We start from the raw sequence: 14,066 nt of genomic DNA, 5'->3' as shown, positions 1-14,066 counted from the left end.
TTAATTTTTCATTTTCACTTTATCTTCACAGCAGTACATAAATTAATCAGGTAAACAAAACAGTCCCCTATGGTGCCATTGACAATAATCCATCAGCCTGCCTCTTAACTACTGATGAAAGCCAGGCACAGTGTCTGAAAGCCTCCAAAGGGGGGAATGATTGATTGACACCGCAGGTTTAAAGACCTTTCGTTTGATTTTCATTACACTGCCTTGATGTAGCTCCTCACCGCCTCTGTATTAAGTAGTCCTCGAGGATGTCCAGACAACGGACCATCTGGGAGAACACCAGGACTTTGTGTCCACCGGCTAAAAGTTTGGGCAACAGCTTGTCGATCAGCACCAGTTTACCGGCTGCCTGGATCATGGCCTGCAGCTGGAAATCCAGTGCATCTGCACTGTGACTCTTCTTGAAGCTTTCCAAAATCTTCTCTTCTGCCCCTAAAGGAAAAGACAGAGCAATGAACGTTTTTCTACTTAGAGATTACAAAAAATTGTACAGGGATAAAATTATTGTATTTAGTTCATATCTAATCAGTATAATTTGAAGATGAAATTGAACTCTGGTTTCTTTGCTTTCGCCTACTGGACACAATTCAGTAAAGCTGTGCAATTATAGATTCAATAAATTCCTAATAATAATAATAAAACATCAGAGAGATGAAGATTCTGGTCAATATCTCTGAGTTTGTCTTGCTGTTGTGATCTGATTTCATCACAGACTGTACTTTCACACATACAGTCATCAATACTCAGTGACAGAGGGAGTTATCTCATGTAAACACTTATATTATGTGCTGTACTACAGAACATGATATACCACTTAAATACACAAACGCTCACGTGTGGTGTTACAGGGCTTTCAATAATTTTAAAGGTCCAATATTGTGTATAAAACTGTGGTGAGACCAGCAATGTTGTTTGGTCCAGAGACACTGTCACTGAGGAAAAGACAGGAGGCAGAGCTGGAGGTAGCAGAGATTAAGATGCTGAGGTTCTCTTTGGGAGTGACCAGGATAGATAGAATCAGGAATGAGTACATCAGAGAGACAACACATGTTAGAGGTTTTGGAGATAAAGTCAAAGAGGCCAGACTGAGATGGTTTGTACATGTCCAGAGGAGAGATAGTGAATATATTGGTAGAAGGATGCAGAGTTGAACTGCCAGGCAGGAGGCCTAGAGGAAGACCAAAGAGGAAGTTTATGGATGTAGTGAAAAAGGACATGAAGGTAGTTGGTGTGAGAGGAGAGAATGCAGAAGACAGGGTTAGATGGAGGCAATTGATTCGCTGTGGCAACCCCTGAAGGGAAAAGACAAAAGGAAAAGAAGAAGAAGATTATGCTTTTTTTAATTCCTATCATTCAGCTGCAAGATGTCCAACAACGCTGTATTCGAAATGTCGTGCCTCAAACAGATCCGTGATGCTCAAAATCTTCGATTGAATATTGATCAAATCAATATGTGGGCTACCCACATGACTGCATAGGTGCTACCGTCTGCTCGCACTAGTCAAGGACTTTTAAACTTCTAGTTACTTCACTACTAGGTATTTCCCTCTTATTATTTTCATGTTTTTCACACCATAACTGTTAATTTTTCTGCAGTAAGCGTCTAGCTACCTTCTCAGTCAGTTGAACATGACTCGTTGTGTAAACACGAGATAGCTGGTCGAACTGAGGCCGGCTGGTTAACATCACAGAGGATTTGTGGAGAAAAAAAACACAGTGTTTGCAAATGACCCTGCAAACCGCCACAGCTGATGAAGCAGTTGACGATGAATGTTTGCAAATAGGACAGAGATCAGTGGAGGGGACAACAGATGATTATGGACAGGAGGTAAATGAAGCTGTGTTTTCCAACAATCATCATGGACAATGAGAGATTGCTGGCTAACAAAACCTAAGCTAAGCTAACACAGTTTAATGAAACATGGGATGTTACCAGAGAGGTAAAACCAAACGTGGAGGTTTTTTTCTTGTATTTGTGAAGTTTATTGAACTGTTAGCTGGTGGGCGCCATCCCTCCTTAATCTCTGTCTGCTATCGCTACATGAGGAGGAGGAGGAATGGAAACTGGGACACTAAAAGCTGTTCATACCTGTGTGTACATTTTTATTGTCTTATGTACTCTCTATTTGTTATGATTTCTTTTTAGCTCTTCATTCTTAAATTCTCCTTATTATGACATTCACTGTGGGTTTTTTTTTCTGGAGCAGTACAACTTTATAGAAAACTGATTCCACTTCAGGATCAATAAAGTATGAATCAGTATAGCAATTTACTCATGCTCATAGGCAACTGTAAATAAGATAAAAACGTGCTGTGTGTGTGTGTGTGTGTGTGTGTGTGTGTGTGTGTGTGTGTGTGTGTGTGTGTGTGGTGTGTGTGTGTGTGTGAACGTATCCCCCCTTTGTCTCTCACAAGACTGGGAATGACTGATAAATTCACCTCTTGATTTCTGGATTAGGCCAGAGTTTGGGTCAATTGAACGTAAACCTTGACTGGTGACAGTGATTATCTTTTAGGCTGTAAATAAAGGCTGAGGCTGTTTGTTAATGACCGGTGTAGTCGCTTTGGATATATGCAGCTCTCAGATCACTTAAAAAAGAGCTAAAACTGCTGTCATTCATCAAAAACTAGAGTTGACTTAGTAGCGTCTTCATGTGCTATGAAACTGGTCGCTATGACGCTGAGGATAAGCCTTATGCAGACGGACACACACACACACACACACACACACACACACACACACACACACACACACACACACACACACCCACACATAAACACAGATAAACACAGAAGGCTATGAAGAATATTACACTGAAATAGAGCAATGCTTTCATCCAGAAGAATTACAAGGTTAAAAGGCTCAATGCTTATCTAATCTGAAAAAATAAACATGTATCAGGAATACTGTAGAAAATATGTTCCGAAGAAAGTTTACTAAAGAGACTAAAGAGTATCTGGGGCGTACTGTTAAGACTGAGCTTGTGTTTTGTTGTGGCTGGGGTCAGATTTCATTGTGCGCAGTTTGTGGAGTAAAAAGATGACAAGATGCGGAGGGATGAGAGGCTGTCACCAGCACGTGAAGCTCAGCAGGTTGAACTGATCGAAAGAAATTGCTCCTGATCCTGCTTGATGTAGAACATAAATTCCTGGATGTGCTTCTTCTCTCTCTCTCTCTCTCTCTCTCTCTCTCTCTCTCTCTCTCTCTCTCTCTCTCTCACCTGTGATAAGATAGGGATGGTTGCAGCACTTGCGGAGCTCCATCATAGTGTTGATGAGGTTAGGCATATTGTGTTGGTTTGCTCCTTTGGACAGGAAGGAGAAGTTTTTCTCCAAGATGGCTCGATAGTATTTCTTTTGAATGTTTGTGAGCTCCACCTATAAAGACGTAATGAGGAGAAGTAGAATTAGTAGGATATAATTTGATCCAATACAATCTCCCCAGGGACAGAAAAACAGACACACATTTTGATATTGCATAAAATTAGCAATAGTCCTTAGTCCTTACCTGGAATGGTCTGGAACTATTTTAGGTTTTGGAAAACAAATCAGAGTTTTGAACTTGTGGGCCATGGACACACTCATAAGACCAACAGTCATGTCTTTATAATTATGATTTAATGTTCTACAGCATATGTCAGATTCTTGTGGGTACAGGTGATTTCTAAACCAGTCTATACAACACAAATGAATTATATTTAGCAATTCTAAATGCAGTATAGAAGCCAAAATATAAGCAGTGACAAACATTTTTTAAAATAAAAAACGTTACATCAGTCACATACATATGAACCTCTACCTCTATGATGGTCTCTTCTTTAGGTGCCAGGTTTTTTTCTACATCATCCTTCAGTCTCCTCAACATCATTGGCTTTAAAATGGCCTGGAGCTTCTTCACCTGTTGGAGACAGGATGGTGTGACTTTATGTCCGCAGTAAGGTTGCTTCTTTCTGTTTTAATGTGAAAAAACCCACAAAAAAACACAACACTGCCAGTCGTTGAAACACCTAAATGGACATTTTTCTTTCCCCTACCTGTTCATCTGTTTTGAGGTCTCCAAATTCTTCCAAGAAGGTGTTTTCTGACTGAAACTGAAGTGGTTCCAGAAAATTCAACAAGCTGAACAATTCCTCCACTGAGTTCTGCAGAGGTGTTCCCGTCAGCAGAACCTTGTGCTCCTGTTTAATATATGGGCATATAATATATATATACAAATACAGTATACAAATACACACACACACACACACACACACACACACACACACACACACACACACACACACACACACACATATGTAGTATACATTTAGTATACATTTAATCATTTATGAACCCTCCCCATACTGATATTAAACCAGCTTATATTTGTATTACTGATCCCAAACTCCTGTAGACTCCTGTGACTTTCCTTAAATACAAAGACAGTTGCAGGAGGTTTGGTGAGTCTCGGAACGCAGTGCACACATGGTTGCTGTCAGCCAATAGCATGCTCCTATGCTATCACGTGACTACCTACTAAAAAGCTCCAATGTAGTGAAGCTGTGCATCTTGAAGTGCAAATAAGCGAGGGATTACTGTATACATGTTTACATTTTCTGTACAAAGCAGAAACTTTTGTTCTCCAAGAGACACATGAAGACCAAACAAGTTTGCAGGTGTGAATGTAGCAAAAACTTGGATTTCTGGAACGCAGCTCTCAGATTGAAAAAATAAATAAATTACAATGCAGTTATATGGACACCAGATTTAGCGTAAATCCATGAGACAACCGGTAAAATATTAAGGATGAAGCAGAACTGCAACAAGACAATTACCAAAAAATAAATAAATCCACCAATAAATCCACCAAGGACTTCCAACACCATTATAAACTTCCAAAGTCTTATTTAGTTCAATAATTAACTATCCCTCATGACCAAAAACATTCTGGCTGGCCTCCTTACAAATTTCTTAAGTGTAATTTGCTTTGCTGAATGGGAATAACCTTCTGTTTATCAACACTACAAAAAAGCTAGTTTTTGTAGTGTTGGTGGAGAGAACACACAGAAACTAAATAAAAATGCAAATGCAACACGTTTTTTACTCCAATTTTTCTTGAGCTTAATTCAAAGAATTCAAACATTTCGTTTATACACAAAAGACTTTCTGTCAAATATTGTTCATTTATCTGCCTAAATCAGCATTAGTCACCACTTCTTTGCCAAGAAAATCCATCCCACCTCACAGGTAGAATAGAATGTCTTTATTGTCATTATACACAAGTGTACAACCAGATTCTTTGACAACTCTCTGTGCAAAAGGTTCAAGTATAAAGTAACTATAGTGTGGCATATAAAAATGCTAATTGGATGGCATGATTGTATCACAGGTGTGCTTTAGGCTGACTACAATAAAATCCCACTCTGAAGTATGCCCTATTGTCACATAGCACAATGCCACAGACGTTGCAAGTTTCGAAGGAGAGCGCCATTGGCATGCTTACTGGAACAATGTCCACCAGAGCCGTTGCCTGCAAATTGAATGTTCATTTCCCTACCATAAGCTGTTTCCAAAGGCATTTCGGACAATTTGGCAGTGCATCCCACTGTCACCACACCCGCAGACCATGTGTAACCACAGCAGCCCAGGACCTGCACATCCAGCATGTTCAAATCCAAGATCACCTGAGACCAGTCAACCAGACAGCTGGTGCAACAATCGGTTTGTAAAACTTTTTTTCTGCACAAACTGTCAGAGATCGTCTCAGAGAAGTTCATCTCCATACTAATCATCATCATCTGGATCTTGACCTGACTAGTTCGAAGTCGTAACCAACTGGAGTGGGCAAATAGCGTGGAGAGGTGGAGGTTGGACAGTTGTTTGTTTTACAGATGATCCCCACAGAGAGCATGTGGCATCAAGTGGGTGATTGGTTTGCTGATGTCAACGTTGGGTTATGGTAATGACAGGTGTACGTTGTGGACAACAAAGGGTGCATTTTATTGATGGCTTTTTGAATGGACAGTGACACTGTGACAAGGTCCTGACACCCATTTTTTGCGCCACTCATCCAAGACCATCAGATCATGTTGCAACATGATAATGCACGGCCCCATGTTGCAAGGGTCTGGACACAATTCCTTAAAACATCCCAGTTCTTCCATTGCCAACATGTCACCTATTGAGCATGTTTGTGATGCTCTTGATCAGCATATAGGACAGTATGTTCCAATTCCTGCCAATACCCAGCAACGTCACACAACCATTGAAGAGGAGTGGACCAACATTCTGCACGCCAAAATCAACAACCCCAATAGAGCAAAAAAGCACATTTCAGAGTGGCCTTTTTATCGTGGCCAGTCTACGGTACACCTGTTCAATATTCATTCTGTCTAATCAACATCTTGATATGCCACACCTACAGTATGAGGGGGGATAGACTATCTTGGCAAAGAAAAGGTGCTCACTATTACTGATTTAGACAGATTTATGAACACTATTTGAGAGAAATGGTCTCTTGTGTATATAGAATTTTTTTTTAGTTTTGGCTCATAGAAAATGGTAGCAGAAGAAAATTCCTTTATTTTTTTTCTCCTCAGTGTGCAAAATCATTGTAAGCTCTTTCATCTTCATACTAAATGTCATGCGAGTCCAGGAATGACAGAGCAGTCTATGCAGGTGATGGTAGACGCCATTTACTTTTTCACTTCCCCAACAAATGATCAAATATACAGTAAGATAACAGCTACGGCAAATGACGACTGAAAGTAGTCACTTCCAAATCATCACTCATAAAGTGAGACTGACCAGATTCATCAGTTTCAATCCCTCCAGCAGTTTACAGTTCCTGTTTTTCAGTCGATGAGCTTCATCAATCACGACACAGCGCCAGTGGAGCTTCTTTAACTCCGGACAGTCAGCCATAATCATCTCAAAGGTTGTGATCATTCCGTGAAACTTCAGCACACCTGGGATACTGTTACCCTGTGGTTGAGACGCAGAATGACAATGGCACATTCATAAGAACATACCACTGGGTTCAGAGAAAGACTCAAAAGACATGTCTCCATTGTCCATTCACATTTACAGTCCTATAAAAGCAGTATGCAGCTGCATAAATATTGAAACAGTTGAAAAATTAAAATGCATATTTCCTTCCTTGAATATCTAAGGTTAAATTCAAACTAATCAGTGGTACACAGTAGTATCAATGTATTAATCCGAGACTGCTCGTAAAGCAACAGTGACCCTTTTATGTGAATATTGGTGGAAAAAAAGGTTAGAGAAATGGTGTGATTTAAATGAATTACATTAACTAAATGTTTCACCAAGAACACATTAAAGGAGCCAAAAACCAGACTGAGAACAACGTCACCTCAAAAGGCAGTTTGTATCATACAAGACATTAAGCATGACATACAGGGTTAAAGAGAGACCAATTTCTCCACTAATAGCAATTAAAATCTAGAACTCAATCCATAATGAAAAAAAGTCAAGTCACTGCAATCCTCTACATTAAATGATGGCACTCACAAAATTATCTCAAAATTCAGCTCCATCCACAGTATTCAAAATTTAAAACTTCTCCATCACTATGCATAATGGAAGAGACTGTTGAGAATAATCAAAACCTTTTGCTTACTTCTCTAAATATTGAGAAAAAGAATCTTCCAAAGATAGAAATATAGTAAATAAAATATCATAAACTGGATCAATTTACTCTTAGAACACATTTCAATGGTGAGACACAATACTCCATAGCAGGACTTTTTAGTGATTCCTGGTGGATCTCTTTGATTTTTTAAAATTCACACAACAATATGGATACAACCACAGTTGCCAGATTCAGTGAATTCAGAAAGTAATCAGGCCTCCTTCACTTTTTTTATATGTTATTTCATTTATTTATTAGTTTATTTTTTTTCGGACATGTTTCACTCCTTCGTCACATTTACAACATCAACAACAACATCCGAAAAAAAAAGCCAACAGGCTTGTGAAATTCCTGTCCCCCAGCCTCAACAAACATCTTTCTCATTACAATATGTTGTCAGCCAATTCAGACATTGTTTTCAACCAGTTCATACATTGAATTTTGATACACGTTCATACTCTTATCCACTTCCACATATTAGCCTTTTAACCTAGAGCATAACCATGTTCACATTCTTCCGAGGAACACAAGGTTTGTTAACATCAGATAGTCAAAACAAGAAGTTGACCTTGCCAGTTTTCTCAACAGGAATATAAAGATCAAATTAACCTCACTCAGCAGACAGACAGTATATACCCAAGAATGAACCCATTTGTTACAGACACCTTAACAGTTATACATGCTATTATATTGTCAAAAGATATCAACATGCTCTTTAAAGTCTCAAACTTTATCTCAAATGTTATCCAAGCAGAAATTCATGTTTTTTTGTTCAGTAGCCCATGTTTCTGACATTGATGATGTTGAATGGTTTTTCAACTGTTCCATGTAATACTTGAAGTGGCCAAAATTCCATTTGGGTCAAACAGGGCATATTTTACAAAAGGATTGGTTTTCAACTCCAAACTATCTTGATCAGCAGTTCTCTGTATTAGATCTTTCATTTCTTCAGATATGTTATGTTTCGCCCTGATGCTACATTCATTCATCCATCCATTTTCTGTTACTGCCTTATTTGCTGTCACGGGTCACAGGAAGTTGGAGTCTATCCCAGCTGACTTAAGGCGTGAGGCGGGGGAAACTCCGGGCGCAATGCCAGTCAGACACAGACAAACACGCACGCAAACACTCACACCTACAGTTGTCCTTAAGTTTTCTTCAGCTTGCCTCTTCGTCTTCTTCTTCTTCTTATTTTCCTTTCGGCTTTTCCCTTCAGGGTTTGCCACAGCGAATCAATTGCCTCCATCTACCCCTGTCCTCTTTGGTCTTCCTCTAGGCCTCCTGCATGGCAGTTCAAAACTCAGCATCCTTCTACCAATATATTCACTATCTCTCCTCTGGACATGTCCAAACCATCTCAGTCTGGCCTCTCTGACTTTATCTCCAAAACCTCTAAAATGTGCTGTCTGATGTACTTATTCGTGATGCTGTCCTTCCTGGTCACTCCCAAAGAGAACCTCAGCATCTTCATCTCTGCTACCTCCAGCTCTGTCTCCTGTCTTTTCCTCAGTGAAGCTGTCTCTAGACCAAACAAAATCGCTGGTCTCACCACAGTTTTGTACACCTTTCATTTTAGCTGAGACTCTTCTATCACACATCACACCTGGTACGTTTCTCCACCCGTACCATCCTGCAAGTACACACTTCTTCACCTCTTTTCCACACTGAACTGTTGACTCTAAGTACTTCAAATCCTCCACCTTCTTGATCTGTTCTCCCTGTAACCTCACTCTTCGACTTGGGTCCCTCTCATTCACACACATGTATTCTGTCTTACTGCGGCTAACCTTCATTCCTCTCCTTTCCAGGACAAACCTCAATCTCTCTAGCTTCTCCCCCACCTGTTCCCTGCTCTCACTGAAGATCACAATGTCATCTGCAAACATCATAGTCCATGGAGATTCCTGTCTAACCTCGTCTGTCAGCCTGTCCATCACCATAGCGAACAAGAAGGGGCTCAGAGCTGATCCCTGATGCAGTCCCACCTCCACCTTGAAGTCCTCTGTCACATGTACAGCACACCTCACCACTGTCTTACAGTCCTCATACATATCCTGCACCACTCTAACATACTTCTCTGCCACTCCAGACTTGTTCATACAATACCACAGTTCCTCTCTGGGCACCCTGTCATATCCTTTCTCCAGATCTACAAAAACACAATGCAGCTCCCTTTGGCCTTCTCTGTACTTCTCTATCAACATCTTCAAAGCAAACACTACATCTGTGGTACTCTTTTTTGGCATGAAACCATACTGCTGCTCTGTAATGTTCACTTCTGCCCTTAGTGTAGCTTCCACTACTCTTTCATATAACTTCATTGTATGGCTCATCAGCTTTATTCCTCTGTAGTTGCCACAACTCTGTACATCTCCCTTGTTCTTAAAAATGGGCACCAGCACACTTCTCCTCCACTCCTCAGGCATCTTCTCACTATCTAAGATCCTGTTGAACAACCCAGTCAAAAACTCTACTGCCACCTCTCCTAGACACTTCCAAACTTCTAATGGTATATCATCTGGACCGACTGCCTTTCCACTCTTCATCCTCTTCAATGCCCTCCTCACTTCATCCTGAGTAATCTTTGCTACTTCCTGGTGCACAACAGTCACCTCTTCTAGTCTTTGTTCTCTCTCATTTTCCACGTTCATCAACTCTTCAAAGTACTCTTTCCATCACACTACTGGCAACTGTCAATAGACTTCCGTCCCTATCCTTAATCACCCCAACCTGCTGCATTTCCTTCCCATCTCTGTCTTGCCAACCGGTATAGATCAGTCTCTCCCTCCTTACTGTCCAATCTAGCATACAAGTTATCATAAGCTTCTTGTTTGGCCTTTGCTACCTCTACCTTCACCTTACACTGCATCTCCATGTACTCCTGTCTACTCTCCTCAGTCCTCTCAGTGTCCCACTTCCTCTTAGCTAACCTCTTTCTCTGTATACACTCCTGTACCTCCTCATTCCACCATCAAGTCTCCTAACTACTTTCCTTCCAGATGACACACCGAGTACTCTCCTACCTGTCTCCCTGATCACATTAGCTTTGGTTTTCCAGTCATACGGAAGCACCTCCTTGCCATCCAGAGTCTGTCTCAACTCCTCCCTAAAAGTCATGCAACACTCTTCCTTTTTTAGCTTCCACCATTTCGTCGTCTGCTCCGTCTTTGTCCTCTTCATCTTCCTCGACAACAGAGACATTCTACAAACCACAATCCTATGCTGTTTGGCTACACTCTCACCTACTCTTACTTTGCAGTCACTGATCTCCTTCAGATTAAACCGTGTACACAACATCTACTCTACCTGTGTGCTCCTACCACCACTCTTATAGGTCACCCTATGTTCCTGCCTCTTCTGGAAGAAAGTATTCACTATGGCCATTTCCATCCTTTTTGCAAAGTCAACTACCATCTGTCCTTCTGCGTTCCTCTCTTGGATACCAAACCTGCCCATCAGCTCCTCATCACCTCTGTTACCTGCACCAACATGTCCATTGAAGTCTGCACCAATGACAACTCTCTCACTTCTAGGCATGCTCTGCATCACTTCATCAAAGTCCAACCAGAATTTCTCCTTCTCCTCCAGCTCACATCCTACCTGTGGAGCATACCCACTAACAACGTTGAACATCACACCCTCTATTTCTAGCTTCAGACTCATCACTCCATCTGACACTGTTTTTACCTCGAGGACATTCCTAAAAAACTCATCCTTCAAGATAACTCCTACTCCATTTCTCTTCCCATCTACACCATGATAGAACAACTTGAACCCTGCTCCTAAACTTCTAGCCTTGCTACCTTTCCACCTGGTCTCCTGGACACAGAGTATGTCTACCTTCCTCCTCTGCATCATGTCAAACCAACTCTCTACCTTTTCCTGTCATAGTTCCAACATTCAACATCCCTACTCTTAGTCCTATACTCTTGGCGCTCCTCTTCTCTTTCTTCGTGCAAACGCACTTTCCTCCTCTCCTTCAGCTTGCCTCTATGTTGGTTTATTTAAAGTTACCTGGTGAACTTGTTTCTTGTTTTGTTGCATGTTGCATTTAACCAGACAGCTGAAAACTGCTTGTGTCACATCTGTCACTGCCTCCACTCCAGTCGTTTTTTTTAACTGCTTGCTCTTAGTTTGACACTTTCTCACTTCAGTTCAAATTAATAATATGTATACTTAGTATTTTAACTGTTACATAACGCCGGCACGCACGCACGCACGCACGCACACACACACACACACACACACACACACACACACACTCTCTCTATCTCTCTCTCTTGCTCTAAAAGTAAAAATTGAAAAAGAAGAAAAAAATTATAAAGTTGTATGGGTATGACAGTTTGAGTATGTTTTGAGTATGACAGCTTATGACAGGGTGCCAAGAGAGGAACTATGGTATTGTATGAGGAAGTCTGGAGTGGCAGAGAAGTATGTTAGAGCGGTGCAGGACATGTATGAGGACTGTAAGACAGTGGTGAGGTGTGCTGTAGGTGTGACAGAGGAGTTCAAGGTGGAGGTGGGACTGCATCAGGGATCAGCTCTGAGCCCTTTCTTGTTTGCTATGGTGACAGACGAGGTTAGACAGGAATCTCCATGAGGTTTGCAGATGACATTGTGATCTGTAGTGAGAGCAGGGAACAGGTAGAGGAGAAGCTAGAGAGGTGGAGGTTTGTCCTGGAAAGGAAAGGACTGAAAGTTAGCCGCAGTAAGACAGAGTAGATGTGTGTGAATGAGAGGGACCCAAGTGGAAGAGTTGAGGCTACAGCGAGAAGAGATCGAGAAGGTGGAGGATTTTAAGTACTTAGGGTCAGCAGTCCAGGGCAATGGAGAGTGTGGAAAAGAGGTGAAGAAGCGTGTACAGACAGGATGGAACGGGTGGAGGAAAGTGTCAGGTGTGATGTGTGATAGAAGAGTTTCAGCTAAAATGAAAGGAAAGGTGTACAAAACTGTGGTGACCAGCGATGTTGTTTGGTCTAGAGACAGTGTCACTGAGGAAAAGCCAGGAGGCAGAGCTGGAGGTAGCAGAGATGAAGATGCTGAGGTTCTCTCTGGGAGTGACCAGGAAGGATAGGATCAGGAATGAGTACATCAGAGGGACAGCACATGTTAGAGGTTTTGGAGACAAAGTCAGAGAGGCCAGACTGAGATGGTTTGGACATGTCCAGATGATAGTGAATATATTGGTAGAAAGATGCTGAGTTTTGAACCACCAGGCAGAAGGTCAAGACCAAAGAGGAGGTGTATGGATGTAGTGAAAGAGGATATGACGGTATTTGGTGAGAGTGAAGAGAATGCAGAAGACAGGGTTAGATGGAGGCAATAGATTCGCTGTGTTGACCCCTGACGGGAAAAGCCAAAAGGAAAAGAAGAACAGAGTTCATTAAAAAAAAGTAGTAACTAGTTCTCTTTTGGGATCAAAAATATTGATTTGTTCTCAATTTTGAGGCTGTTCTGCAAATAGTTTTAAAATAAAAAACATAGCAACTTCTGAGCAATCAATATCAATTTTAGACTTAAAATAATGTGCCGATTTAAGCCCCACCCATTTCAGATTAAACCACACCCACTTTCGGTTCAAGTCCCATAAATTGTATAATATCATCTCAAATGCATACTCACTAACACAGACGCAACTCCTTTCCCTTAAGTCTACTAGATTCATTTACAGGTACTTCTGGCCCCACATTTGCTGTGTACAACAATCCCACAAAAACTTCCATTATTTAAAATATCAATACACAAATTTATTGCCATCAATATACAAATATCTACTCTCCTATTAATATCAGAATTTCTGTAATTATCAGATTAAGGACAACAAAAATAGTAATCGTGAGAATTTTAGTTACCACCCAAGTCATACTCATTTTTGTTGTTAGTTGAAGTGATCATTATTAGTTTTAAAAAAGTAGTAACAGTTCATTACACTGTCACTAATATCCATTTTCTTCCACTTTATCCGCCGCAGCAGGTCACAGGGAGCTGGAGCCTATCCCAGCTGGAATAGGGCGTGAGGTGGGGGACACTCCGGGCACAATGCCAGTGCGCTGCGGAGCCAAGCACAAACACAGACAACCACGCACACACACTCTCCTAAGGGCAATTTGGGACCGGCCAATTAACCTGAAGCACATGTTTTTGGAGGTAGGAGGAAGCCAGAGAACCCAGAGAGAACCCACGCAGACACAGGGAGAACATGCAAACTCCGTACAGAGTGGGACTAGAACCTGGACCCGCCGTGTTGTGTGGTGACAGCGCTACGCACTGCGCCACCCTTGTCGCTAATAGTTGGATGATAATGTTGATTTGTCATTCACAGGTATTGATGATGATGAGGATGAGGATGATGATGATGAAAGCTATCACTATCAATCCCTATCTCTTTATTCAGGCAGTTTAACACTGTCTTGATTGAACATTG

At 41.2% G+C, this 14,066-nt stretch overlaps 1 protein-coding gene across 5 annotated transcripts in view; it reads right to left on the bottom strand.

Moving 5' to 3' along the window:
* The window catches only part of chd6 (chromodomain helicase DNA binding protein 6), a 184,320-nt gene that overhangs the window by 91,550 nt on the left and 78,704 nt on the right, over nucleotides 1-14,066 (bottom strand). For all 5 annotated transcript variants that reach the window (XM_068315292.1, XM_068315293.1, XM_068315291.1 and 2 more), the window contains 5 exons: nucleotides 6,796-6,972; nucleotides 4,044-4,187; nucleotides 3,809-3,907; nucleotides 3,231-3,387; nucleotides 231-441 (listed from right to left, as the gene is read on the bottom strand). In XM_068315292.1, the coding sequence (XP_068171393.1) occupies nucleotides 231-441; nucleotides 3,231-3,387; nucleotides 3,809-3,907; nucleotides 4,044-4,187; nucleotides 6,796-6,972 (788 nt within the window). The remainder of the gene's footprint in view (nucleotides 1-230; nucleotides 442-3,230; nucleotides 3,388-3,808; nucleotides 3,908-4,043; nucleotides 4,188-6,795; nucleotides 6,973-14,066) is intronic.

This window comes from Antennarius striatus, chromosome 5, assembly GCF_040054535.1.
Source record: "Antennarius striatus isolate MH-2024 chromosome 5, ASM4005453v1, whole genome shotgun sequence".
Taxonomy (NCBI): Eukaryota; Metazoa; Chordata; class Actinopteri; order Lophiiformes; family Antennariidae; genus Antennarius; species Antennarius striatus.
The sequence above is the reverse complement of the archived record's forward strand: the minus strand, read 5'-3'. Positions and strand labels throughout refer to the sequence as shown.